This window comes from Nymphalis io, chromosome 29 (assembly GCF_905147045.1).
Source record: "Nymphalis io chromosome 29, ilAglIoxx1.1, whole genome shotgun sequence".
NCBI lineage: Eukaryota > Metazoa > Arthropoda > Insecta > Lepidoptera > Nymphalidae > Nymphalis > Nymphalis io.
In genome coordinates, this window is record NC_065916.1 from 5,775,851 (window position 1) to 5,803,705 (window position 27,855).

At 37.5% G+C, this 27,855-nt stretch overlaps 2 protein-coding genes across 2 annotated transcripts; both read right to left on the reverse strand.

The window, feature by feature from the left end:
- Window positions 1-2,011: 2,011 nt before the first annotated feature.
- Window positions 2,012-12,473, reverse strand: LOC126779488 (probable tyrosyl-DNA phosphodiesterase). Its single transcript, XM_050503504.1, has 14 exons — window positions 12,346-12,473; window positions 12,001-12,099; window positions 11,521-11,662; window positions 10,876-11,162; window positions 10,274-10,453; window positions 9,585-9,687; window positions 8,053-8,175; window positions 6,947-7,042; window positions 5,913-6,083; window positions 4,960-5,128; window positions 4,468-4,570; window positions 3,981-4,080; window positions 3,096-3,306; window positions 2,012-2,159 (listed from the first exon to the last, which is right to left on the reverse strand). The coding sequence occupies exons 1-14, from the start codon at window positions 12,380-12,382 to the stop codon at window positions 2,037-2,039; spliced, it is 1,944 nt and encodes a 647-aa protein (XP_050359461.1). The 5' UTR covers window positions 12,383-12,473; the 3' UTR covers window positions 2,012-2,036.
- Window positions 12,474-15,964: 3,491 nt separating this feature from the next.
- Window positions 15,965-27,855, reverse strand: LOC126779479 (conserved oligomeric Golgi complex subunit 7). The gene is made up of 17 exons (XM_050503487.1): window positions 27,737-27,855; window positions 27,569-27,655; window positions 26,977-27,057; window positions 26,389-26,562; window positions 25,710-25,856; window positions 25,024-25,141; window positions 22,750-22,919; window positions 22,187-22,288; window positions 21,752-21,884; window positions 20,467-20,600; window positions 19,409-19,543; window positions 18,889-19,087; window positions 18,604-18,774; window positions 18,369-18,463; window positions 17,566-17,649; window positions 16,691-16,784; window positions 15,965-16,110 (listed from the first exon to the last, which is right to left on the reverse strand). Exons 1-17 carry the CDS (start codon window positions 27,737-27,739, stop codon window positions 16,007-16,009), a joined length of 2,031 nt encoding a protein of 676 aa, XP_050359444.1. The 5' UTR covers window positions 27,740-27,855; the 3' UTR covers window positions 15,965-16,006.

Here is a 27,855-nt window from a genome sequence, read left to right on the forward strand (position 1 = left end):
GATGATCGTGGGTTCAAACCCGAGCAAGCATCTCTGAATTTTCATGTACTTAATTTGTGTTTATAATTCATCTTGTGCTTGACGGTGAAGGAAAACATCGTGAGGAAACCTGCATGTGTCTAATTTCACTGAAATTCTACAAACCCGCATTGGAGCAGCGTGGTAGAATAAGCTCCAAACCTTCTCCTCAAAAAAAGGAGAGGAGGCCTTAGCCCAGCAGTGGGACATTCACATGCTGTTACGTAAGCGAAACTAATACAATAAAATTAATTAAAAATAAAACTTTTTTTTAAATATTAATTGAATGCGATTAAAATAGTCAAGGATTTCGTGTAAATTACTAATTAATTGGACTCGATTACGAAGTACGCAACGTGATTGATTTGAGTAATGTAACATTCTAGGCCAATCTGATATGACGGCCATTTTTAATTTACAATAGAAAAGTAAATAGTTTGTAAGTGTCCCACTGCTGATCCATCGCGGCTCAAGGATATTAAACTACTAAAGTATATCAAAGTTTCTTTTGTCATACAACAATAAATATATATTAAGCACACAGAAGTGAAACTGGGTGACAATTCAACTAAAAAATTGTCACTTTATCGCAATCAAATCCGAGCGTGATCGTTGCTGTTTATCCGTTGTCCTATACTTTAATTGAATTATCGACTATTGGCATAAAAGCTAACAATTAATTTTGGTTTTGACATAACGGTATATGTTAACATCATATCGGTTCGGTTCCGATCCGAATAAATACAGAACAGTCGAAGTTGGATTGGAATTGAATCGGGAACGTATCGTAATCGTTATAGATTAGTAGAATTCAAATTGATTTTTCAAAAACGTCGTCGAATAGGACTTTTTAAAAATAGAACACGAATTATTACAAATTAATGTAAATATCTCACTCGATAACTCTTAAAAATCAAAATAATACAATTGAACACATCTTTCCAAAAACAAAATGGCGGTTTTTGACGCGCGTCTTTTTTTGTAACAACACCGTTGTAGGGATCAAGGAATCTCCTAACTATATATATATATATATATATATATATATATATATATATATATATATATATATATATATATTTGTAACGGGTTCCTTATAAAAAAAAGTATATTTTGATTTTAGAAAGAATTATTTGTAATTGTGATTATTTTAAATTGTTTTTTTTTACTTTCATTCGTGTCTGAGGAATAAGTCTTAAATACTTATCTTATCTTAAATTATATATATATATATATATATATATATATATATATATATATATATATATATATATATACATATATATATATTATATATATATATATATATATATATATATATATATATATATACATAAACATTTTATTATATATTTCAATGCAAATAATCAGAAAACCAGGGCGACATTTTGCTCGTGTATTTCGTTGGCGGGATGTCGTATGGGATTATGAGTCGATTCTTAGCGTTCTCTTGTAGAGGGAAGAAGTCTTGATTTATATATATATATATAATGTTCTCTACCTTCTAACAGACATGTATCAACTTAGTGAGTTACAAATAGTTCTTGTAACATCAGACCACGACCTCGCCCAACCGCCTACATATTTCATAATAAAAAAATCTTATATCAATTAACAGTACTGCTATTCTATAAGAACAAACTCGATACCGCAGAAAACGGTCGTGAAATGTCATATAGTGATATGCGACTTTGACCGTAATAATTATAACAATACAAGAACCAAAATAGTATATCACCATAAGACGGTTGTCAACATTTCACGGGTGTGTAGCGAATCTGATAGAAAAGCACAGCAGAACCCGGGTTCTAAAACTTCCTCTGGTTAAAGTTAAATGGATTTTCCTATCAAACACAAGTGGCTTTCTCTATCCGGTCGTTTGAAAAATTCTGCGCGTGCGCACCTATTCCTATATTTTATTATAACAGTTACAAAAACAGTAATTTAATTAGATTAAACATAGATACGTAAGGTAATTAAATAAAACAATTAGTTACATAAACATTTTATTATATATTTCAATGCAAATAATCAGAAAACCAGGGCGACATTTTGCTCGTGTATTTCGTTGGCGGGATGTCGTATGGGATTATGAGTCGATTCTTAGCGTTCTCTTGTAGAGGGAAGAAGTCTTGATTTATCTGAAAGAGATGACGCAGAGTGTTATGTAATGAGTTTTTTAATAAATATATATAAATATGTTAAAATGTATGTATTAATATGCAGACACATTAAAATAACATCAAAACAAATGAAATATTACTAGGTAGTAAGACTTTGTGCAAGCTCATCTGGGGTAGGTACCACCCACTCATCAGATATTCTGCCGCAAAACGTGTCACCTTCGTTCCCAAGGTTAGTGGCGCATTGACGATGTCAGGAATAGTTAATATTTCTTACAGCGCCAATGTCTATGGGCGATGGTAACCAATTACCAACAGGTACGAAAAATGTATGTTTTTATCTACCCATTACCCAAAGCGGAGGACCTTACTAAAAACCAATGGTCCGGTACCAAGAACACCCTCAACCAGAGCCTTCTCTAAGGAGCAAGCAACAAATAACCACTCTAGAGAGATCACTTAAATTATATCTTAAATCATTTGTGTTAATAGGAGCCGAGATGGCCCAGTGGTAAGAACGCGTGAATCTTAACCGATGATCGTGGGTTCAAACCCGGGCAAGCACCTCTGAATTTTCATGTGCTTAATTTGTGATTATAATTCATCTCGTGCTTTACGGTGAAGGAAAACATCGTGAGGAAACCTGTATGTGTCTAATTTCACTGAAATTCTGCCACATGTGTTTTCCACCAATCCGCATTGGAGCAGCGTGATGGAATAAGCTCCAAACCTTCTTTTATTCCTCAAAAAAGAAGAGAGGAGGCCTTTAGCCCAGCAGTGGGACATTCACAGGCTGTTACTACTGTTACAATATCAACATTTGCCAATCAAGTATTTGTGTTAATACTTCTTCTCATGTTTGACAAACGTCAAAAGGAAACCTGCCTGACTTTGCATTTCCACCAATAACCAACCTTCTCTAGAGCCTTTTCTCAGCAGTCAGAAATAACTCACCACAAATCTAGGTAAGAACAGCACGCCGCACTCGTAGCTCATAATCCTCAAGGCTCTGTTGCCCTTGTTAAGGGACCCCCAGGCGGCCTTGCTCACGTTGCCGGATGTTAGGAGGTAGTAGGCCGCCATCTTGTTGTCCGGCGACACGCGTGTGTACGACTTTATATGCGGCATCGCTTTGTTACGGTTTGATGACGTAGCGAGCCACTGGCTGGGGAATTAGTTACATATAGATATTAAGATATCCCTGTCATTTTTTTTACCGCGCTTTACCAAAATAAACACACACACATGAACAAACGCATACACCCATTAATAATATCCTGGGACATTTTTCACACACGGCCATCTGATCCCAAACCAAGCAGAGCTCGTACTATGGAAACCAGACAACTGTTATACTACATATACTACTTTCTTTTGTAAATACATACTTATATAGATAATTACACCCAGACTCGGGACAAACACATATGTTCATGCACACAAATGTCTGTCCTGGGTGGGAATCGAACCCACAACATTCGGCGTGAAAGGCAAATATCTACCTACCACGCCAACCGGCCCGTCAGATATTAATGTCTATGAATGTCATTTAAACTTACAATTGACATACATATCAGAAGATGCCTATTCACTCTAGACTTGAAGGTACCCGTGTTGTAGGTGGTGGGGAAAACGGAGATCGGGAGGGTATTCCAGACATATATATATATATATATATTTGATAACTAATTTCAGCCTTTACGGATTTCTGCTTAGCCTAAAGTAAAAGTTGACTGGCAGATAATTCCTTCAGGCATTAAGTCCGCCTTTTGTTCCAACTACATATTTTGGTGGTCAAATTAGTTTTAAATAAATAAATGAGATAAATAACAAACTCACTGCAAGTAATCATTAAGCCAGAGCTGTTTCTTATGTGCGTCCGCCGCGTAAGGCAGGCAGCCTCCGCCGAGGAGGTCGTCGTGTGACTGCTTCACGTTCTCTGGTAAATATATAACTATTATTATATAATGTCAGAACGAAATAAACCTTTTCAATAAAAAAATTCTACCACCAAACAGCAATACAAGTTTTTTTTTATGTTATAGTTTGACGGGAAAATAAGCCACCTGATATTTAGTGGTCACAACCGCCCATAGACATTGTCTATGCAAAATTATTAACAATTCCTTACATCACCAATGCTCCACCAACCTTGGGAACGAAGATGTTAATCTTATATGCCTGAATTTGTTTCACTCGATCATTCGTTCATTCATTCATTCATTCACTCATTCATTTACCAATCAGTGGACGATTAATACGTATCTATTTAAATTAAAAAAAACAACTGTACGTATATAAAAAAGTATATTATTGGAAGTCTCACCTAGTGATGGATATATCAGTTTCAGTTCCGGTGGCTGTGACAAGGTTTGCGGCTGATTCTTTATTTTAGTAAAGTTGTGGAGGAAGTCTCCCGTCAGCCATAACTGCAAAATATAATAAATATTAACATATAAAGCCGAGATGGCCCAGTGGTAAGAACGCGTGAATCTTAAGCGATGATCGTGATTTCAAACCCGGGCATCGCTTAATTTTCATGTGCTTAATTTGTGTTTATAATTCATCTCGTGCTTGACGGTGAAGGAAAACATCGTGAGGAAACCTGCATTTGTCTAAATTCACTGAAATTCTGCTACATGTGTAATCCACTAACCCGCATTAGAGCAGCGTGGTGGAATAAGCTCCAAACCTTCTCCTCAAAAAGGGAGAGGAGGCCTTAGCCCAGCAGTGGGACATTCACAGGCTGTTACGAATTTATAAAGACACGAGTGAACGAAGGTGATGTTACTAAGTACAATTTCTATCAAGCACTGACCTTGGCTTCATTGCCGTAGCTGCCAAGGCTGCTGGCTTGCGCGATCAGCGGCCACGACCTGTTCTCGGCGGGCGGGATCTCGCAGTGCTGCCTGAGCAACGCACCCACACGGGTCATGCCCCAATCTAAGTCGAAGTGTGACCCAGGGGCTGATGACACGAGGAATACACTGCAAAAATAGACATATGTTTATATATAGTTTGTTTTCGCTCGCATGTTAGGGGTTGGTTATGTGTTAGTTTTTTAAAATTAACCTTTGTATTTCTTTGGGGTGAACTCCAAATCTTGCTTCATACCAAATTCTATCAAAATTGATTTCTATAGAAAAGTTGTAGAGCTCGAAAAGAGCCGTAAAAATTTTCAACAATATATTTATATCTATATATGCTCCGCCTAATTCACAAATTTAACTTGGTAGTAGGGCTTTGTGCAAGCCCATCTGGGTACCATTTACTTATCACATATTCTACCACAAAGCAGTATTTTTTTAATATAATAATAATATCCTGGGACATTATTCACACACGGCCATCTGATCCCAAACTAAGCAGAGCTCGTACTATGGAAACCAGACAACTGATATACTACATATACTACTTTTCTTTTGTAAATACACACGTATATAGATAATTACACTAAGATTCAGGACAATCACACAAATGTCTGTCCTGGGTGGGAATCGAACCCATAACCTTCGGCGTGAAAGGCAAGTATCTACGAACCATGCCAACCAGCCCGTCACTTAGTATTGTTGTATTCCGGCTTAAAGCGTGAGCAAATATAACGATAGGTTCAAAGGATATAGCATCTTAAGAGATGATGTAAGAGATGATTAAAATTTTTTACAGTGCCAATATCCAAGGCCGGTGGTGACCACTTAAAATAAATAAAATTATATTACTCACACATATATTTAAATGCAGTATCACCTGTGTCTGATAAAGTTAACTCACTTTATATGACTGAAGTCGCATCTCTTCACTCTATCCAGGTAGAAGGCCAGCTGCGGCAGGTGGTAGTGGGCGAGGTATCGCAGCAGGCTGCGCTTGAACATCGTCGGGGACTCCCCGTCGTGCGGCATGGCGTCCGCGAGGAGCTCCGGGCAGCGCGGACTGAACCATAGACTAAACAACAACATTGATATTATTGTTAATAGTCAAGCAAAATTCTCAGCCTGTTATTGTCCCACCGCTGGGTTAAGAACTCCGCTCCTTTAATAGAGAAGGTTCGGAACTCATTCCACGACGCTGCTCCAATGCAGATTAGTGGATACACATGAAGCAGATTTTCGTACCACACATGCTGAAGTCGACGATATGTCCCTTCGCAAAGAATGAATTACAAGCACAAATTAGGCACAACAAAGCCCGGGTTTAAGCCCACAAACTCCTTTAAGCCAGGGCCACTAGGCCATCTTAACTCAACTATTATTATTTATTATTTTAAAATAACATCGATAACAATGTCACCCGCGTGTTGCAATATACTAGAAACCTGCACATCAAGAGAATGCTTAAATTAGCCCAGCAGTGGAAGCAAAAACATTTAGACACATTAAGCACTTACATACCTATGACACCCCTCTTCCCCAAATTTTACTGCCATTATATTCAACACAACCCTTATGCCTTAGAAGAAAGCGGCCCTATGCACACCTTCTCCATCCACCGCAATAGACGTCGCTTCGGACATCGGCAAGCCCCACATACCCCCCCCCCACACTGTTCCCATGGGGGAAACATGTAATGCGTTTTTCCAGCGTAAAAAAAACTTGGGCTTTTACCGTACCCAGCACAGGAGCTTCGCGGTTATTTGAACGAAAATATAAATATTAGATCGTCCTTGACAACATTGCAAACAAACACAAAAAAAAACAACCAATGTATTCTTAACCTTATAACCTATGGTGGAAGAAATCTGCACCATAGGAAAGGTATGTCCAGCAGTGTACCACGATTGACTAAATGATAATCTGATGATAACTTACCCTTGAGTCCTGTTTTCCCAATCATCAATATACAAATTAGCCGTCGATATAACCACCCGCATAGACCCGTCTTCATAGCAGAGCAACATCATTTTCCTGAAACATGACCATTAAAAATACTTACCAATTTTTAATATATCTCTAGTGACCAGCATATTAGGCTGCAGGTTTTGAGATCTTGGGTTCGGACCTCTGGCGTATTTTAAGTTATATGTGGATACCGTACTCCTGTGCCTCGGAAAGCACTGGCCGCTGAAGCCACCAGATTATGGAGTGAGGGAATGAAAAAATCGCAACTTCGTTTTGGTGCACACTTGTTCGCTCAAATAAAAAACGCTTAAGAAGTCGTCTATGTAAGAGGTAAATAAGAAACTAGCATACAGAATTTCATGTGTCTAAGTCAACGCGTTCAAGAGTTATAGTGGCTTATTGGCCATGCTCACTAGTGCTCGCTGCGTTGACCCCAGGTAAATGAAAAAAAAAATACTTATAATGTCTGCGCCGCATTTTTGTAGTTACTATTTCTTGTGTATTTTTAATTAACCAGCATACTAAATTTCAATTTTCTAAGTCAACGCGTTCAAGAGTTATATGCATATTAAACATGCTCAATAGACCGCACTCACTTTACGTCAGAAAATGTAAAAAAACTATGTTTAATATTTCTGCGCCGCATTTTTGTGGTTACTATCTCTTTTGGGTATATTTATTTAACTAGCATACAAAATTTCAAGTTTCTAAGTCAACGCGTTTAAGAATTATAGGCATATTGGCCATGCTCACTAGTGCTCGCTGCGTTAACCCCAGGAAGAAAAAAAAAACTTATAATTTTTGCGCCACATTTTTGTGGTTACTGTCCCTTTTGAGTATATTTATTTAACTAGCATACAAAATTTCAGGGTTCAAGTCAATGCGTTAAAACGTTATATAGACGTTATAAAGTTTAGGCTCAGGAATGTCATCTGTCGGCTACTTTCAGCGACGTGCATATGTAGTATATCAATTGTCTGGTTTCTACAGTACGAGCTCTGCTTAGTTTGGGATCAGATGGCCGTGTGTGAACAATATCCCAGGATATTATTATACCTTTGCTAATATATACTCACGTGTGATGTTTTCCGAACGGTGTTGCCATGTTCACGTAATGCGCTTCGACGTTTGGTTTCTTTTTATTAATATTCTTCATATCCGAACAATCGTCGCCATACAATATTGTTAGTTTTTTCGCGCTAAAATTGTATAATTTTATTACATAAAGGGACCGAATTCTACTAATCTATAACAATTACGATTGACTATTCTAGATTTATTTGGATCGGAACCGAACCGGTACGATAACGGTATACCGTTATGTCAAAACCAAACATAATTGTTAACTTTTATGCCAAGATAATTAAAATAAAGAATAGAAAAACGGCAACGATCACGCATCCATTCGATTGCGATAAAGTGACAATTTGTTAGGAGAATAGGCGTGATGACACTATTACAGAATTAAAAAATAAATGATTTTAGAGAAGAAACTATTTTAAAAGGATTCTAAAAAATGATCTAATTTTAATATACATATTGAGATAAATAAGATTTTTAATAAAACAAAAGTATAAAATTCTGCAATCGGCCATTTTATTTGAAACACCAATCTGAGCGAATGACGTCATCTATAACCGTTTCTCTTGAACAGTTGTTGTGTTTACTTGTGCAATTATGTGCGTAAACAGTTAGTTTATTAGTGAAATAAAATTATTTTCAGTAATATTAGACGTGTACCTACATTATAGAAGGTTATTTCAAAATCAGTCATCATGCCTATTGGCCCCCAGTAATACTTTCAAAATTCAATTATCCTCGCACGCACGTGAGTATTGTACGTATATCCCTTTAGCGCTGACAACGTGTATAAAAATATCACAAAGATCGATTAAGAAGTTGACACGTGGAAGCATAACAAACAAACTCTTGCGAGCCTTTACAATTGCGTCGAGAGATAGCAGCGCTGAGCGTGGAATATTGCTCGCACCTTTGGGATGGCTCCGCTAAGTACCAACTAGAGGCCTTGGGCCGGTTGCAGCGACGTGCGGTCCGCATTATTGGCGACTTAAAGATCACAAACACCCTTGAACCTTTACAATTGCGTCGAGAGATAGCCGCGCTGAGCGCTTTCTATCGACTGTATCACGGCGAGTGCTCTGAGGAATTATTCTCTCTTATTCCTGTTTCCCCCTTCCTTCATAAGTTTACGCGAGCTGGCTCTCGATGTCACCGCCTAACTGTGACATCAATTCCATCGCGCACAAAGAAATTTGGCAACTCCTTTCTTTGTCGCACTTCTAAAAAATGGAATTCCTTACCAGCTCATGTGGGGAACACTTAAGCTGGTAAGGAGGTCCTCTTACAACCCGGGTACCTTCAAACGAGGCGTAAAGATCTTGCGGGCCGGCAAGGCGGGGGCGGCTAGTGCAGAACTTCTTCCCGACTGTACTGGCCGTCATCGCGTTTGGACTCTACTACCACTTACCATCAGGTGGAGTAGAGTCATTTGCCATCCCAGAAATATAAAAACAAAATAAAAAAAACTCACTTCCCCGTTTATATCAAGAGTTCTACCATAAAACTCTGAATATAAATACCTGTTTACCTGTACCCCGCGAAATAGTACTGCGCCAGCAGCCATCCTATTTCAACCATGAAGTTGATTTGCAAAGAACACTTTAACTCTCCGAGGCTACTGTCGAGAATTTCTGTGAATAAACAAATAATTGATATAAAGACACGGTTAGGGTGTCCAGGCGTTACATTTTTAAGCCGGACATGACTTCAAAAACTAAGCAAGGTTTATATGTAAAGCCATGTGTTTTCTCTGATGATAAGTGGTCACCACCGCCCATAAATATCGCCAATGTATTGTGTGCATTGCTTTTTAGAGTACAGTACAGTGGGCTAAGGCCTTCTCTCCTTTTTGAAGAGAAGGTTTAGAGCTTATTCCACCACACTGCTCCAATGCGAGTTGGTAGAGTGGCAGAATTTCAGTGAAATTAGACACATGGTGGTTTCCTCACGATGGTTTCCTTCGCCGCCAAGCACGAGATGAATTATAAATACAAATTAAGCACATGAAAATTCAGTGGTGCTTGTCCAGCTTGCCTTGGTTTGAACCCAGCCCATGATCATCGGTTAAGATTCACGCGTTCTAACCACTGGGCCATCTCGGCTTATTGCTATTTAACGGTAGAATTACTGTTGAGTGGGTGGTACCCACCCAGACTCTCTGTCATCGTTAATTTGACAATATTCATATGTAAAAGTCCTTTTTTTAAATAGACTTACCTTGAAATGTAATAGAGTAAGGCTGCGTATGTGTCTGCTTAGCGTCCGTTATCGTGGTGTAGAAAATGTGGTAGGGTGCTGAAGCGGCGTGCTTGGCGGCCATCTTGCCACGTGGTAAGACCACTTTGAGAAAATCCTCTGCGCGTTTCGTGGGTGGAACGATGGGCCGGTAGTCGGAATCTAGGAGTTTTATTATAGATAATATAATAAAAAAATATAATTGAACCCACTGCTGGATTAAGGCCTCTCCCTTTGAGGAGAAGGTTTCGAGCTTAGTCCAGAATACTGCTTCAATACAGGATGGGTACAAATGTGGCAGAATTTCAATGATATGACCTTATAATAAATATAAAATGGAGGCATACGAAAAAACTCATACTGCAAATATTGGTCCTAGTCAGTTTGTTTAAGAACACTTTTGAAAACATTTATTCGTCTGCTATGAATGGAACTAGATATCATGTCCCTTGTGCCTGTAGTTACGCTGACTCACTCACTTTAAACCGGAACAAAGTATACAATTACTGTTTTACGGCAGTATAAACACAAACAGATGCACATGTCATTAAAAAAATAGGTCATTATGTATCTGTATAACTTACCTCTTACTTTTTCTCCCGTCTTTGATGTTGGCTGTCTACTTGTATCACACCCAGAACCACTTATTACATTTTCACTCTGTGACAATTTTTCATTTGACCTCGACTGATTTATAGTCTGTGTACAAGTTGGTTTTAAATTTTTATTGTTTCTATCAGCTGTATGTTTATCTGATTCTTTTATCTGTGACGTTTTTGTTATCTGTGAATCACTTGGGCTTGCATTGTATTGTTTTTGTGTATTATTATTTAATCCTTCTTGGTTTTCATTTGGCACGCTCGAACTAGCACTAAAAATATTTATAAGCCATTATTTTATAATATCTATTATTTATTTTTGATAGAAACATTGGTTAGTAATTGAATGAATGAACAAAGACTGTCTAGTGTCTGCTGTATTGGGACATTTATAATTCTATTTTCAAATTACAAATATAATTTAAAAAAAGAACATAAATGAAAATGAGTTAGTATATTGCTCACCTCTCTTTAACTACTCCATTTGATTACTACTTACTTTTTAATGTTACAGTTCATGTTTAAGGTGTGAACACAGACCGTCTCATTGGAATATAGATAATTCCTTTTTCAAATAAAACTTAAAAAAATTATATTTAAAAAAAGAATGAAATTGAATTAAGGACTCACTTGTCTTTTACTTTTCTGTTTGTTTCATACAAATTCTTTTCAACTATAATATTTAACTGGTCAATAAACATGTTCTTTTGTAAGTTATATTTCTCGGGTATTTTATAGTCACTACCATTAGAATTGTCCAATATTGATTCCACTGAAATGACATAATTAAACTAAATTTACAATATGTTTAAAGTTTCATATGTTTTTTTGTTATTATATATTTTTAATTTGTGATAATATTTTTTTTTGCTTGTATAAAATTATTGTATGTATGAAAAATATATGTATGGACGGAAGTTAGGTTGGGCTGGGATTAATCTTGTGCTAAAAACTTGTCCTAAGTTTTTAGCATGGAGTTGGAGGGGGAAATGAGTTTATAAGTGATGGCTGAATAAGAAACACGCATATATAAGAGACACGCAGTCCCATTTGCATCAGCTATTTTACTCCAAACATTGAGAATTAAAAGTTTAGTAGAAATTATCTTACAATGTGGATGACTGAATTCTCTGAAATGAGCCGGGTTGAGCCTATAACATGCTTCACCGTAACTGCATTCCTTCTTAGTACGTTTTATATTTTGATTACCTAAAAATCATAAGAATATTATTTAAGCATCTTTGTACATTTAATAGTTAAATATAATCTAAAATATATTTTCTTAGGGTAAACAAGGTTTATTTTTATCTTTCGTAAGTGCAAAATATTCTGCCAATATTAAAAAAATATTATAGACTACTAGTACAAAAAACTTTTAATTATAATAAAATATAGAGAAGAAATAAAGTATTTATTTCTAAATACTAAAATAGTGTTTAATTTATATGTATTTACCGTCCATTTTGTTCATGCGCTTGTTAGATGGAATCATAACTTCAGCCTTTATTATTTAATTTAAAAAAAATTATAAGTATACGTAGATATAAGTTTTTATTAACTATCTGAAATATCCACTTCAAAAGTTCGAAACAGCTGTGTTGACATGATTTGACATTGGCTGCTGTAAAAATGAGTGTTGCACCCGTAGACAGAGATTAGTTTCTCCGTCTAATTATACCTTATTTTCTAGTTCAAACATTTGAAAAACCGTAACTAAGTGTTCATATTTAAAACATGTAGTAAAAAAAATAACCCGACAAAAATGTGTTTTGTGAATTAATACAAATAAACAAATTTTAAATAAAAAAGTGAAAAATATATTTTCTACTATAACATTTCCTAGCATATAACTTTCATTAAAATTTATTAATAGATATGATAAAAAAAATAATGAAAGTAATATGCTGGGAATTATTAAAGTAGATTTAAAGATACGGGAAAGTAGACAAGTATTTACATACTATGTATGTTTGGGGAACTGGCAACATTGTTGTATTTCAATTTTCATCAAATCAATTTTTTGTTTGCGTATTTCTTTTGTGTAGTATATATTTCTTCAATAATTTGAGGTAAAATGCATAGTTATGCATAGCTATGCATAGTTCTTTAAATAGTTTTTCATAGTATAATTATTATAATCGAGTGAAAAACCAAATTTGTATTTGCTTCACTATTAAAACGATAATATATAATGCCTTTCTTTTTTTGAATTTGCATTACCAATTAGAGAATTAGTAAGTTTGTACTATTTAAGCTTTAAATGTTGGTAAAATAAAAATCCTTAATAATACAAAGTAGACGATTTGTTATGTATGTTTTAATTTAAAAATTGATAAAGATAAGATATTCAAAATGTAATATTTGAAAACAAAAAATACCTCCCTGGAACCATGAAAACTAACTAAAAGTATCAAATTATAGTTCTTAATTATAAAAATGCAACTATTATTATTATTACTAAAATGTATGTAACGAAATTGTTCATTTTCCAACAGGACAATGGACGATCCCTTCATTTCGTGTCCATACGATCAATCGCATCGAGTGCCTCGATCCCGCATCCAAGCTCATATAGTCCGGTGTCAAGTAAAGTACCCGACCCTAAAAATCTGTCCGTACAATGCAACACATCGCTTACCACAAGCAGATATGAAGGCACACATACAACAATGTCCATCGAAGGAAGATATATTACCAGAAAATAAACCCCCAAAAGTGGTAGCACATTTGACATCACCTTTGCCAATTTTGCAAAAACAATACCTTCCGGAGACGGATCCTCATCATGAAATATGGGATGATTAATCAGCCATATATTTAATGCTTTAGAATATAGAGTTATTTTCTTTTCATATGGAATAGGTAGGCAAACAAGCATATGAACCTGATGATTAGTGGTCACGAAAACCCATAGACATTGAAGTTGTAAGAAATGTTAACCAACGCTTACAATACCAATGTGCCACTAACCTCGGTAACTTAGATGTTACGTCTCTTGTGACTGGAGTTACGCTGGCTCACTCATCCTTCAAACAGAATGCAACAATACTAAGTATTGCTGTTCAGTGGTAGAATATCTGATAAGTGGGTGGTACTTACCCAGAAAGCTTGCACAAAGCTCTACCACCAGCCAGTTATTTAGTATAATTTGAACATTATATATTACCATATAGGGTTTTTCATAAAATAATTGTTACTCTTAAGAAACTAAACCAATGATTAGCATAATGTTGATTTGCAGTGTAACCAGTATAGTATCGGTAATCGGCACCACAGAAGTCTTGATTATTATTAGTTTCGGGGTTAGAATGTTTGTAATATGTGGTGCACCTAATTTAAGTGTAAATTTTGAGTATGTTGCCATAGTCTTCAGGCTGATCGTGTCCTCGGCAGCTCGTTCAGCCCCTAACTATGACACTAATTATAACAATCAGACTAAGCTTGGTTGAATCGTTTTCACTGTTGTACTTTTTATAACAAATTACAAAAGCAACAATGCAAAGCAAAGCAAAGCAAAATTATTTCACTGTTTTTTTTATTTGTATATCAAATAAATTCTTTTAATCCCTAATTAACGGGCTACGGAACATTGCATTTAGAATATGATAGTATTATTTGTATACACAACAATGTATTGTTGTGTGGTATTATATATGAGTAAAGTATATAAGAGTAGTATTATATATAATAATAATATGTAAATAAATAACACATCAGATACTGGATCTGTTTTGGAATCTAACTTTTGTTATATGATAATATATAATAATAGGAGTAAATAAATGTGACATGACCAAAGTACTATTGTAATGCAAAAACAATATCTCTTAAGGTTTTGTAAGCGTTATTTAGGGAATGATTAGTGAAACAATGCTGTCTTCCTCTTTCGAATATCCAATCAATAATGACAGAAAGAGAAATCAATGTTTAACTAAACACATTAAACAACGATTAACAGGTAAGAACATTATTGTTTAAAATAGTTTTATATTTAAGTTAAACTTATATAAGGATTTCTTTTTACTTCAGTAATTTATTTTATTTACTAAAGCTAAGTTGGCTTATATGTAAACAAGTTTACGCCCTTAGTGGAAGTTTTATTAATTTGTAAGTGAACTTATTAATTTCATTAAAGTAATTAGTAGTAATATGGAATTGTTTCATATGATTTATTACGAAATAAAGAAATTATTTAGTGTTTTTTTAATGTTGCATTTACATTTTTTTTTATGTACCAGTGTGTCATCAGATAACAGCAGTACTTGGTATTGTTGTGTTCCGGTTTGGAGGGTGAGTGAGCCAGTGTAATTACAGGCACAAGGGACATAACATCTTAGTTCCCAAGGTTGGTGGCGCACTGGTGATGTAAGCGATGGTTAACATTTCTTACAATGCCAATGTCTATGGGCGTTGGTGACCACTTACTATCAGGTGGCCCAATATGCTCGTCCGCCTTCCTATTCTATAATAAATAAAAAAAAAAGTGCTCGGTGCAAGTTTTTCTTATTTAATAGCGTTGACGAATTTACTAATCGGGTGGCGAAAGTTCTGCCTACCTGACGATAACACAGTCTGGGTACGGACCCAGTGGATGCCCGCTCTGTCGAACATCGTGACCGTTCTGGTGTCTCGGTGTATAACGTCGTTTCTGACGTAATTTACTAATTAACTGCAATTTCTATGGGATTCCGATTATTATCACTAGATGGCGCTGTTTTCGTGACAACCTTGACAGTCACATTTTTATTTTCCGAGGTTTAGTAATATGAAATAAGACGCTGGTGTTATGTTGTATCTGGGGTGCCATCGAAAAATGCTACATCAGCGCTCCGAGTGTAATTAATACTTGTAAATAACGATTTGGAATTTTCTGTATATTCTGGCCTATTAGTGTCCTAGTTGGGATTGGTTATTACGCCAATAATAATTATTTTTACAAATTTGAAGCGCTATAACTCAAAATAACAGCGTAGGACTTTAATCAACTGGACTTGATTTGTATCTATATGGAACTCTCAAACCATATACCAACATCTCGCCAGCCCACAAAACAAATATATAAAAAGAATTATAAATATTTTGAACAGTTTTATTTAAAATTACATAATTTGTTCGTTTATTCGTTTTGACTCGGCGTTGCTGCTCTTAGTGATTTCTCCAAATTCTTCAGCGCTGGCGTGATGCTACTTCCCAGGTCTTCGACGACGCTTGATAAATAAACTGGAAAAAAAATAGACTTTATAAATATACTAGATATGTAGAAATAGTGTCTACGTAAAATGTTTATATCGTAATACATATTACTCTATTGGTCTATCTTGGCCGCGCACGCCAGTAAAGCTCCCAGTCGGCATATTTTCCGACATCTCCAATCGTCGTCACATTTTAGCTAATTTATACAAAACCTTATTTAATTATACACCTAAACATTCCTCGTGAATCACTTTATTCTTTGGTGAAAACCGTATGAAAATCAGTTCGATAGTTTTTGAGTTTATCGCGTTCACACAGACAGCTAGACAGACGCGAGGGAGAGATTTGGTAGAACTGGTACTATGAGGCGATTAAAATCAAACCACCTAGTCTATTGCTAGTCAGATAAATTGGAAAAACCTTATTAAGTACTTATAAAAAAAAAATAGTTATAGCGCGATGTAAAATACAACTAGCGCCATCTGTTGATTAAAAGAAAAATTAAAAATAATATTTGGCTTAATGTCATTAGATCTTGGACACATTTTTTTTAACCTTAAACCACGCTGGCGAGAGACGTTTTTTAAAATAACATGTATACACTTACCGATATCAGTGAGACAGCGTTTCGTACCCAGCGCGTCCATGTTCTGTATACCCAATATTTTCTCCGCGTAAACCTCGCACGTGTGCGTGCAAAGCTGGAAACGTAAAAAAAAAAAAAAAATACTATCATCTTAAATCATCAACAATATTTGGTAGCATAATAAGCTGAGGTTGAATTCTACTAATCAATAACGATTACGATACGTTCACGATTCAATTCCAATCCAACTTCGACTGTTCTGTATTTATTCGGATCGGAACCGAACCGATATGATGTTAACATATTATATCGAAAACAAACTTAATTATTAACTTTTATGCCAATAGTCGATAATTAAATTAAAGTATAGGAAAACGGATATACGGCAACGATCACGCTTCGATTCGATTGCGATGAAGTGACAATTTATTAGGAGTATTGACCCCTGGTAGAACGGCTAGCCATTTTTTGTAGTGCGGTTGTCACAAACTATAATTTTATTTTATTATTAGTTATATAAATGGTAATTTTATTTATAATTACATATTTTTTAAACGTTATTGTTTATATTATAATCAATTGTTATTGATTTTGCGTGATTTCCGTGTTGCCAGCTGAAAGAAAATAGCAGCAGCTTATTTTTATTTGCTATACAGAGCTGGCTCTTATTGCCATACAAGATTATACGTGAAAATTAAAATGTCCTTATTTGTGAAGTATTTGCTAATAAAAACGTTATTTTAATTAAAATTATAATCAACGTGTACTACTAACATAGAATATAAATAGATTTGAGCTTCTAAAACTGTGTTTCAAAAATACTAAAAAAATATTGTATGTGTATGAATGTGTGTGTGTGTGTGTGTGTTCTTAATTTAAAAATAAAAAGTACATACTTCAGTGAGAAACTGCCACGGCGCTTGTTTTTCCGACAAGTACATCTCCAAGTGTTGCGGTAGCGTCATTAGATATTGACCGATCTGGGGAATTATTTATTTATTATGGCAACACACAATGAGATGACACTTATTACAATAGACAATAATACATAAATCAGTAAAATTTTCACAGATAATAATTACACATAAAAACTAAAATTTAATAAAGGCAAAACATACATAAAATCACATATACATAAGTGATATGATATATATCATAAATATAATACATATATATTATATATACATTTATATATATAAAGATAATAAAGATGATACAATAGTGAAGTTAAGGTAATACAATAAGGAATAAAATAATATGTTGATATCTAAAAAAAAAAAAAACTATTTAATTATAAATACGAAAGTAACTGTCAGTTGGTCTGTGTCTTTTTGGTGGTAGGGCTTTGAGCAAGCCCGTCATGGTAGGCACCACCCACTCATCAGATATTCCATCACAAAATAGCAATATTCAGTATTGTTGTGTTCCGGTTTGAAGGGTGAGCCAATCTACAGCTACAAGGGACATAACATCTTAGTTCCCAAGGTTGGTGGCGCATTGGCAATTTAAGGAGTAGTTAATATTTCTTACAATGCCAATGTTTTTGGGCGGTGGAGACCACTTCCCATAAGATACCAGTCCGCCAACCTATTTCATAAAAAAATAACACTGACGGCTTAAATGTGGTATGAATCAACTTGAATCTTCTTTATACCTAGTGCCTCAAAAATCACCAGAGAAATTGATGGTGCTGTCTAACCTCTGTGATGTACTCCTGCGGCGACAGGGCGAAGTCTGGCAGGTCAGTTGATAGGGCGTCATTGTTGTGCCACACTAACAGCTGCGGAATTTTATCTGTAAGAGATCAAATTAAATTGTTCCTCATTGGTTTTTTAAGCAAAAATTAAGCTCATGAAATTCAAAGGCTCTTGTCAAAGTTTGAACACATCTTCAAATCATAAATAACTAAGAATCTAATATAATAAAAAAATCACCCAATTGCACATCGATAGGGTTCCGCAGTATCGACCTAGCGAGACCCTTGAGCGTGTCCCGAGCACGACGAAGCGCCGACACGCTGGGAGGCGGAGTCCGGGGTTGTTGTCTTGTTTCCGCGTCCAGTAACATAGTCGGTAAATCCAGTAGGGGGTTTTCGGATTTAGGGTCTACAAAAATGAACGGTATTTTGTTAATTCATACCTAAATATATATAAAAAAAACACTCATAGTTCATTAGGCAAAACTTAAAACTAAGCGAAGGTCTGACACTGGTCTCCTACCTTCCTCCTCCCCTTCAATCCGCTGCCTCTCAGCGAGCACATCCAACAGCTGGGCCGCTGCGTGTTCCAGCACCAGCGATGAAGGGAAAGTGTCGCAGAGCACGCCGGCCGACTGGCCCGCCGACACCGACGACAGGAACTGCGCCTCGATGCGACGCGTGTGAGCGGATATCAGGTTTGAGACCGCGGACGTGAACGCCTGACAAATGGAAATACCGATTCTCAACTTCTAAATCGGACACAACATCGAATTTCTATTGACAAACAAACAATACTCATATACTTACTTACTTTATTGTACACTAAGAGATTAAAAAATATTAACAAAACATGGTTACAGCCCAATTACGAGTAGCATACGACTTTGGCGACCTTATCGTTATACAGCGATCTCTTCCAGGCAACCAACGGCGTAAGGAATTACTCATAGGATATGAGGTAGGTGCTAATGCATATATTATGAATAGTGACAATAATATAAAATATGGCGCATATTTTTATTTTAGGAAGGCTGAATTACCTCTACAGAATGTGCGTAAAATGGAAATATAGCTGCTCCAGCGATCTTCCTTCCCCTTCCATACGCGGTGCTGAGCCAGGCTTCGCTTCTCTCCGCTACCGACAGCAACGCTCTAGATTGTTCTAGAAGATCCTCCTTTAAACGAATGGCAAATAATAGGGTTTGGTGGGGTTTTTAAATTATTATGTTCGTTAGTTTTTAAATGACCGACCGACTCCTCAAAGTAATTATTATAAAAACTCAAAGTTACATCAACATTTGCCAAACAAAAAAAGAATCATATCTTTTCTGGATTCAGAAATTTATGAGCTTGATTAAAGTGTCAGAACCACGCTAATTAGGGGTGTTATATGTCCAGTAATGAAGCTGTCAAGACGGTATATAAGATAGTATGCTTTATTGTAAAGACTAAAAACAAAATACAGTTATAAACAAAAAAAAACGAAATGTGGTTTTCTTTTTTTTTATAATATACAGCAACGAAGTACATAGTATACGTGCCACACACATACACGGACACAGAGTGGCTAGGAGTTTCAAGTAATAGAATTTTTATGGATACTAATGGTTAGAACGCGTGAATGTTAACCGATGATCGTGGTTTCAAACCCGGGGCAATCACCACTGAATTTTCATGTGCTTAATTTGTGATTATAATTCATCTCGTGCTTGACGGTGAAGGAAAACATCGTAAGGACACCTGCATGTGTCTTATTTAATTGAAATTATGTCACATGTGTATTCTACAAACACGCATTGGAAAGCATAGTGGAAGAAGCTCTAAACCTTCTCCTCAAAAAGGAAAAGGAGACCTTAGCCCAGCAGTGGGACATTAACATTAAGTATTTATAAAAGGCGATGGATTGAGTACCCTGTCTGGTCCGTGCCGTAAACTGACATCGCAGTGGTTTCGGTAAGAATCCTACATAACCCGGTAAAAGGATTCCACTGTGTGAAAAAAAGAGGTCAGATAGAAAAGCCATGAAATCAGTTACCGTTTAACATATAAGCCGCATTATAAGAATATATAGTCAAATTCTAGATCACATCTCTCTTACCTGTTTCACCTGCGGTTCATCCAAGTAGCCCAAGAAGATAGTTGTCTGAAGATCTGTATACCTTGGCAGCAGAGCACGCAGCGGAGCGCACAGAGCGCGACCCAATTCCCGGAGCGACGATTGAGGAACCTCCTCTGAAGTACAACAAAATCGTTACTTATTATGATGAAACCTAAAACTCTATAAACTAACAAAGAAGTAATAAATATGTTATTGTTTGTTAAACTAATGGAACCGATTTTATATATTTATGTATTTTTTTTCTTTTTTCATCATTACATACCTATATTAGCTATAATTACTGCTGGTGATAGGGCTTTGTGCAAGCTCGTCTGGCTAGGTACCACCGATTCATCAGATATTCTACCGCAAAATAGCAGTACTATGGTATACTATGGTATTGTTGTGTTCCGGTTTGTAGGGTGAGTGAGCCAGTATAATTACAGGCACAAGGGACATAAAATCTTAGGTCCAAGGTGGCGCATTGGCTATGTAAGCGATGGTTGAAATTTCTAACAATGCCAATGCCTAAGGGCGATGGTGACCACTTACCATTAGGTGACCCATATGCTCGTCTTATTTTACAGGGTAATTACTAAAGGGTCTGCACGGAACGCACATATTGATGTCCCACTGAACGATTATGGTCACAGCGGCCAAACTCAAGGTAAAATTTTCACTATAATATGTCCTACGCAGTTGGCTAACACGAGTGTGTGCGCAAACACAGGTACACTGTTTATTCCCTAATCCGATGGGACAGTAAATTCAACATAATCGGAAAGCGTTCAGGCGAAAGACCAACAGATTTAAAGAGAGCCACGAAAGTGTACACACTTCCAATTTCCACACTCCGTAGAGTAAAATTTTATCGGCATGACCATATTTTTGAACCCCAGGATGATGACCTCGAGATCTGTGACCTTATATCTATTTACTAGACCAACGAGGCAGTCTTAAACAAATCTAAGTATCATCATCCTCATATACTTTCATAAATTTCCTAATAACGGTTCCTAATTGACGGCCCGGTTAACGTGGTTGGTAGATACTTACCTTTCACGCCGAAGGGTCGTGAGTTCGATTCCCACCTAGGACAGACATTTGTATGCATGAACATGTCTGTTTGTCCTGACTCTGGGTGTAATTAACTATATAAGTATGTATTTACAAAAGAAAAGTAGTATATCAGTTGTCTGGTTTCCATAGTACAAGCTCTGCTTAGTTTGGGATCAGATGGCCGTGTATGAATGATGTCCCAGGATATTATTTAAAAAAAACTCACCCTTATTTTGTCTCGGCGCCTCGATGACATTTCTAATGCAATCGATAAATTCGTCTATATCAGTTTTGAGATCGATCAACAGCGTTATCCCTTCCTCGGGCGTTTGGCACATTTTGAAATTAGCTGTAACTATCTATAACAAGCAAACAAAGTATTTATGCCTACACGCCAATCTGCACATCTAAAATAATATTATTTTTTTAAATGGGGGCCTCAAATGTCAAAGTGCCTAAGGGCCTGAACAAAAGGTGACAATTTCAGTGTTTTTACGATTACGAGTCAGAAGAAATAGGAGATCAATTTTGTTATTGGCTCAAATTTTATTTGAAGTCGGTTTTATTATTTAAAAATTTAATTATGTTTATCAAAACTCGTGCCTGCATTCCGACCGGCAAACTTAAATTACGCGCGATGTAACATAAAAATTGGACGCACCTTTGTGGGCGACGGATCCAACGACAGAAGTAGGTCTGTGTATAGTCGCACAAGTTCAGCGAGTGGCTGATCCGATTTTAGTACTGAAGTGAGCCAATCCACCTGAAAAATAAAATAAAAGTAACATTGCGAAAATATCCCACACTTTGGGATTTATCAACTCAGCCGAAAACTGTCCTCGTCGACAGTGATTCGGGATTGTGAAAAATTTCTCAACCCCTATGTGAAGAGAAAACCGGGAGTTTCTCCCGATACGTGTAGGGCACGGTCCCAGATCCCATCCCCTAGAGACCCAGGCGCCCTGTACAGGCTTTCATTACATTATTGAATTTAATTGAAGGAGCACACATTTTTTTTAAACATTATTCCACGATGTCTTGTACTCGTAAGTGTACTTTCCTTTAAATAAATAAATAATAAATCCTGTAATTCAGGTCACAATGACGGCGTAATTGCAGATTATATTTATTGCAGTGCATGTCTATGGGCTAAGGGGACCTGTAACCAGCAGATGTTTTGTTAATCGGCCATTAAAAAATTTTTTCCCATTGTGTACGACAAACCTGCGTGCTGGCATCTTCGGCGAGCATCCTGGTGAGCGCTCGCAGTGAGTGCTCGGTCGCGCGCGCCCAGCCCGCCGCGCGCCGCCCCGCCGCCGCGCGCCGCCAGCACACGCGCGCCGCCACGCCGCGCGACATGCCGCGGAACACGCACACGTACGCACGCGTGCGCTCTGCGCCCACAACACGACACATTACTAGCACAAATACGCACACCGCGCCGCCACGCCGCGCGACATGCCGCGGAACACGCACACGTACGCTCGCGTGCGCTCTGCGCCCACAACACGACACATTACTAGCACAAATACGCACACCGCGCCGCGACGCCGCGCGACATGCCGCGGAACACGCACACGTACGCTCGCGTGCGCTCTGCGCCCACAACACGACACATTACTAGCACAAATACGCACACCGCGCCGCCACGCCGCGCGACATGCCGCGGAACACGCACACGTACGCTCGCGTGCGCTCTGCGCCCACAACACGACACATTACTAGCACAAATACGCACACCGCGCCGCGACGCCGCGCGACATGCCGCGGAACACGCACACGTACGCTCGCGTGCGCTCTGCGCCCACAACACGACACATTACTAGCACAAATACGCACACCGCGCCGCCACGCCGCGCGACATGCCGCGGAACACGCACACGTACGCTCGCGTGCGCTCTGCGCCCACAACACGACACATTACTAGCACAAATACGCACACCGCGCCGCGACGCCGCGCGACATGCCGCGGAACACGCACACGTACGCTCGCGTGCGCTCTGCGCCCACAACACGACACATTACTAGCACAAATACGCACACCGCGCCGCCACGCCGCGCGACATGCCGCGGAACACGCACACGTACGCTCGCGTGCGCTCTGCGCCCACAACACGACACATTACTAGCACAAATACGCACACCGCGCCGCCACGCCGCGCGACATGCCGCGGAACACGCACACGTACGCTCGCGTGCGCTCTGCGCCCACAACACGACACATTACTAGCACAAATACGCACACCGCGCCGCCACGCCGCGCGACATGCCGCGGAACACGCACACGTACGCTCGCGTGCGCTCTGCGCCCACAACACGACACATTACTAGCACAAATACGCACACCGCGCCGCCACGCCGCGCGACATGCCGCGGAACACGCACACGTACGCTCGCGTGCGCTCTGCGCCCACAACACGACACATTACTAGCACAAATACGCACACCGCGCCGCCACGCCGCGCGACATGCCGCGGAACACGCACACGTACGCTCGCGTGCGCTCTGCGCCCACAACACGACACATTACTAGCACAAATACGCACACCGCGCCGCCACGCCGCGCGACATGCCGCGGAACACGCACACGTACGCTCGCGTGCGCTCTGCGCCCACAACACGACACATTACTAGCACAAATACGCACACCGCGCCGCCACGCCGCGCGACATGCCGCGGAACATGCACACGTACGCGTACGTAATAGGAATTTTAATAATTTATCCAATTAAACAATGATTATGCTGGGAATTGTGAAAATAGCCCAAGATTCGAACCTGGGACCTTGTTTGTAGCGCTATTGGTCTTTATATGGTTTTGTATTAGCTTTATATGATTGTTTTTTATTTTTTTAAGACCGTAATGTAAGTATTATAATAAATAAAATTAAAAAGAACTAGTTTCGAATTAATTGAGTTTGCTTATATTTATTTAAACAATATTTAAAATATATATATAGATCTATTATACATGATCTACAATAGTATAGCTTGGCGTGGTTTGGCGCTCAAAATATCACTCATTCAGCATAAGTCCTAGGTTTTTAGTACTTTTTTGCCTTTGTGATTATTAATGTGATTTTTTATTCAAACAAATATCAAAATTTTCGGGCCGCTATGGACTAAATCACTATTTCAACTGTAATACAATATTATTTTCGTTCAAATTGGTCAGTACTGTAGTTCAATCTATGAACTCAAAAAAGTGCATTCGCGCATTTTACGTAAAACTTGCTCTGGACTTTTGACTTTGTATAAATAACTAAACCCAAATTAAGACAATTGAGGCCGCTATGATTTATACTAATAAATCTTCTTCATTTTTCAATAAGTTAAAAATTTTAGTCTTTTAGTTTCTTACAATACGAACACCAAAGTTGACTGTTTAATGAAAAAATGACGGTTGAAATGTCCTCTTACGCCTCTTTAATCGTAAAGCATATTTGTATTGTATTTATTAAATTGTTATGACATTCAGTGTGTATGTGTGTGTTCTTACCAGCGTCCATTTGCGTCAGAGCATCAATGAGGGGTGAACTTATCGCGGCCTCAAGTCTATTGTATAACGTTTCTAGTTGCATCCTTTTCATTTCATAGTCAGAGGAGTCGCTCAGCGCCTATTAAATTTGAAAATCCATAACTTTAGACACGTGATGAAATTGAGGGGGGGGGGGGGGAATAGAATAACCACGAGAAGAGAAGTTTGTCCGCTGTTTTACACTGAATTTAGAAAGACCATGTCTCGTGACTTTCGTTGAAGTCCTTACAACCCACAAAGCACCTCGTAAAAGGGTGACCATCGCCCGTAGACACAAAGAAGAGTAATGCAAAGTAAATAGCCTATTAATATCCCACCGCTGGTCTTAGATTTCCTTTCCTTTTGAGGAACGAGTTATATTTATTCCAACATGCTATTGCATTGGATAGCATTTTTATCGCTACTCCAATATCGGGTTTTTATAGTTACTCCAATGCCAGGTTGTCAATACACATGTGTCGAACCTTCATCCAACACATGCATGAGCATGAGATGTATTAAAAACACTAATTAAGCAAAAGAAAATTCACTAATGCTTGTCTGGGTTTGAACCCACTATCATTGGTTAAAACCCGTCATTACTTCACCTATAAGCAATCTAGAAGCACACTAAGTAACACTCATATTTTTATTATCTGTGACCATACCTCCAAGCTGGCTGTCATCGCCGTCACTTGTTCAGCTAATTCCATCAGTTTCTCCTTCTGCGTTGGCACACCCGCTTCTAGGATGTCTTCTAATGAATTAGCTAGGGCTACCCACTTGTCCGCTTCCCGGAGGGTTGAAGCTGCATTCTGACAAATGAAAACAAGGCAACATCGTTGACATACTTAAACCCTTATATATTAACAAAGAATTGTGCTTCGTACTGAAAAAAATCTTCGTGAATATCGGCGTATCTCCGTAAAATACTCGTGGATATTATTTGTGTTTGTGTGCGTGTGCACCTTTAGGTACGTGCGTAGACTAGTCGTAGAGGGGGTATGTGGGACTCGCCGGTGTCCAAGCCGTCGAGTGCGCCCCGAACATCGGAATACCCACCAAAAAACCCGCGTTACCCTTTCCGTTTTAACGAGGAGCGCCACGTGATCGCTTGCGCATGCTACCGTGACTCCCTAGGGCAACCCAATACAAACCTCGTTTATGTATCAACACCTACTTTAAGTAGGTCCAATGGATATTAAATAAATATTCAATAATCACAAATTGGCTCGGCGAATATATGTTGCTCTCATAATAATAAGAAGGGATGGCAATCCGGCTTAACCTGAGACAGTTCAGGCAGTTAAAAATTGATAGTAATTTTAATTTCATAAGCAACTTTACCTCCAACCGACTTTTTAGCTGATCAATCTTTTGCAAGCTCTTGATCGAGTGTCCCGTTTGTTCCTCAACACCCTGGACCTGCTCTTCCAAGGTCACCAGTTTCTGTTGGAGTAGAGCGCCTTCCAGTTGCAATGTTGATGCATCTTGGAGAACACGAGGGACTGAGGTCACAATCTTAAAGATCACAAATAAGAATTTCGTTTATGAATTTGATTCCAAGTTCTTAACGGCTTGAAACTATTTTGAATTACAAAGATAATATGAAATAAACAGTAGAAAGAAGTTCATTGTGAGGCAACCTGACTATGTTTGATTTATATCAGCCATATTATGTGTATGCATTTTTTAATGTATAATAGGTATATTCTATTCCAGTGAAATTATTATATGTTTTTTTAAATATGTATTTTGGCAAAGGGGCCCTGACGATAAGTGGACAATAGGAGATATGGTCTTAACCCAGTAGTGGGAAATGTATAAGCTGTTACTATCTGTTATTTTACACAGAGTTACATTACTATATATATATAGGCTGTATGAATTTAGTATAGATCTGAGTAGTACATTTAATCAAGTTTTTTACAATACCTGTGTAGTTGTCTCGTCCAGTGAATTGCTTAACTGTTTCATATATAGCTGCAATCTCGTCACTGTGTTTACTACAAATATCTATAACAAAAAATGACTATAATATTATATATAATGACTGAACCAAGACTATATATTATGTAAGAACCAAGTGTATTCAATAGTTCAGCTCAATTTTTAAAATGGAACAGGTTTAAAAATCAGTTTCATTATCATTTTAATAATTATGAGAATTTTACTTATGAAATCAATAATATTAAAAAATCTATAACTGGTCTGCTAAAATATCTCAGGCCTGACAAACTGACAGCATAACAAATGTAGCGGGATTATTATTTGTATTATTGCACATTCTATATTTTTTTTATTGATATAAGTGTCAATGATATACCTTACATGCTTCTTGACTTGATTATGAATATAATAATATCATGACATTAAATCATATAAAGATTTCAAAGTAGTAGTAGTATTTTTTTTCTTCTTAGCGCAAAATATTCTGTCAATGGCACCTATTCAAAGTAGTAGGTGTAGTACTTGGTTTTTTTTAGATAAAATTAAATATAAAACGATCAATGATTTAATATCAAACCTCCTTTTCCTGGTTCCCACTTGTACTCCAAGCTTTATTTATCCACTTTTTTGGATCAAAATCGTTATCAGCAAATGTCTTTAAATCCTAGAAACGATAACAATCGAATGAGAAATGTAAAATAAAATTAAAAAACTTATTAATATTTTGTAGTATTGAACAAATTACCATCTTGAAATTAATCTTGTTAACTTTTTATTTAATATGTTACTTATTTAATTTGTTAGTAAATATACTGATTATCGGTTATAAAAATAATATTTATTTATATATTATGGTTTTCAAAA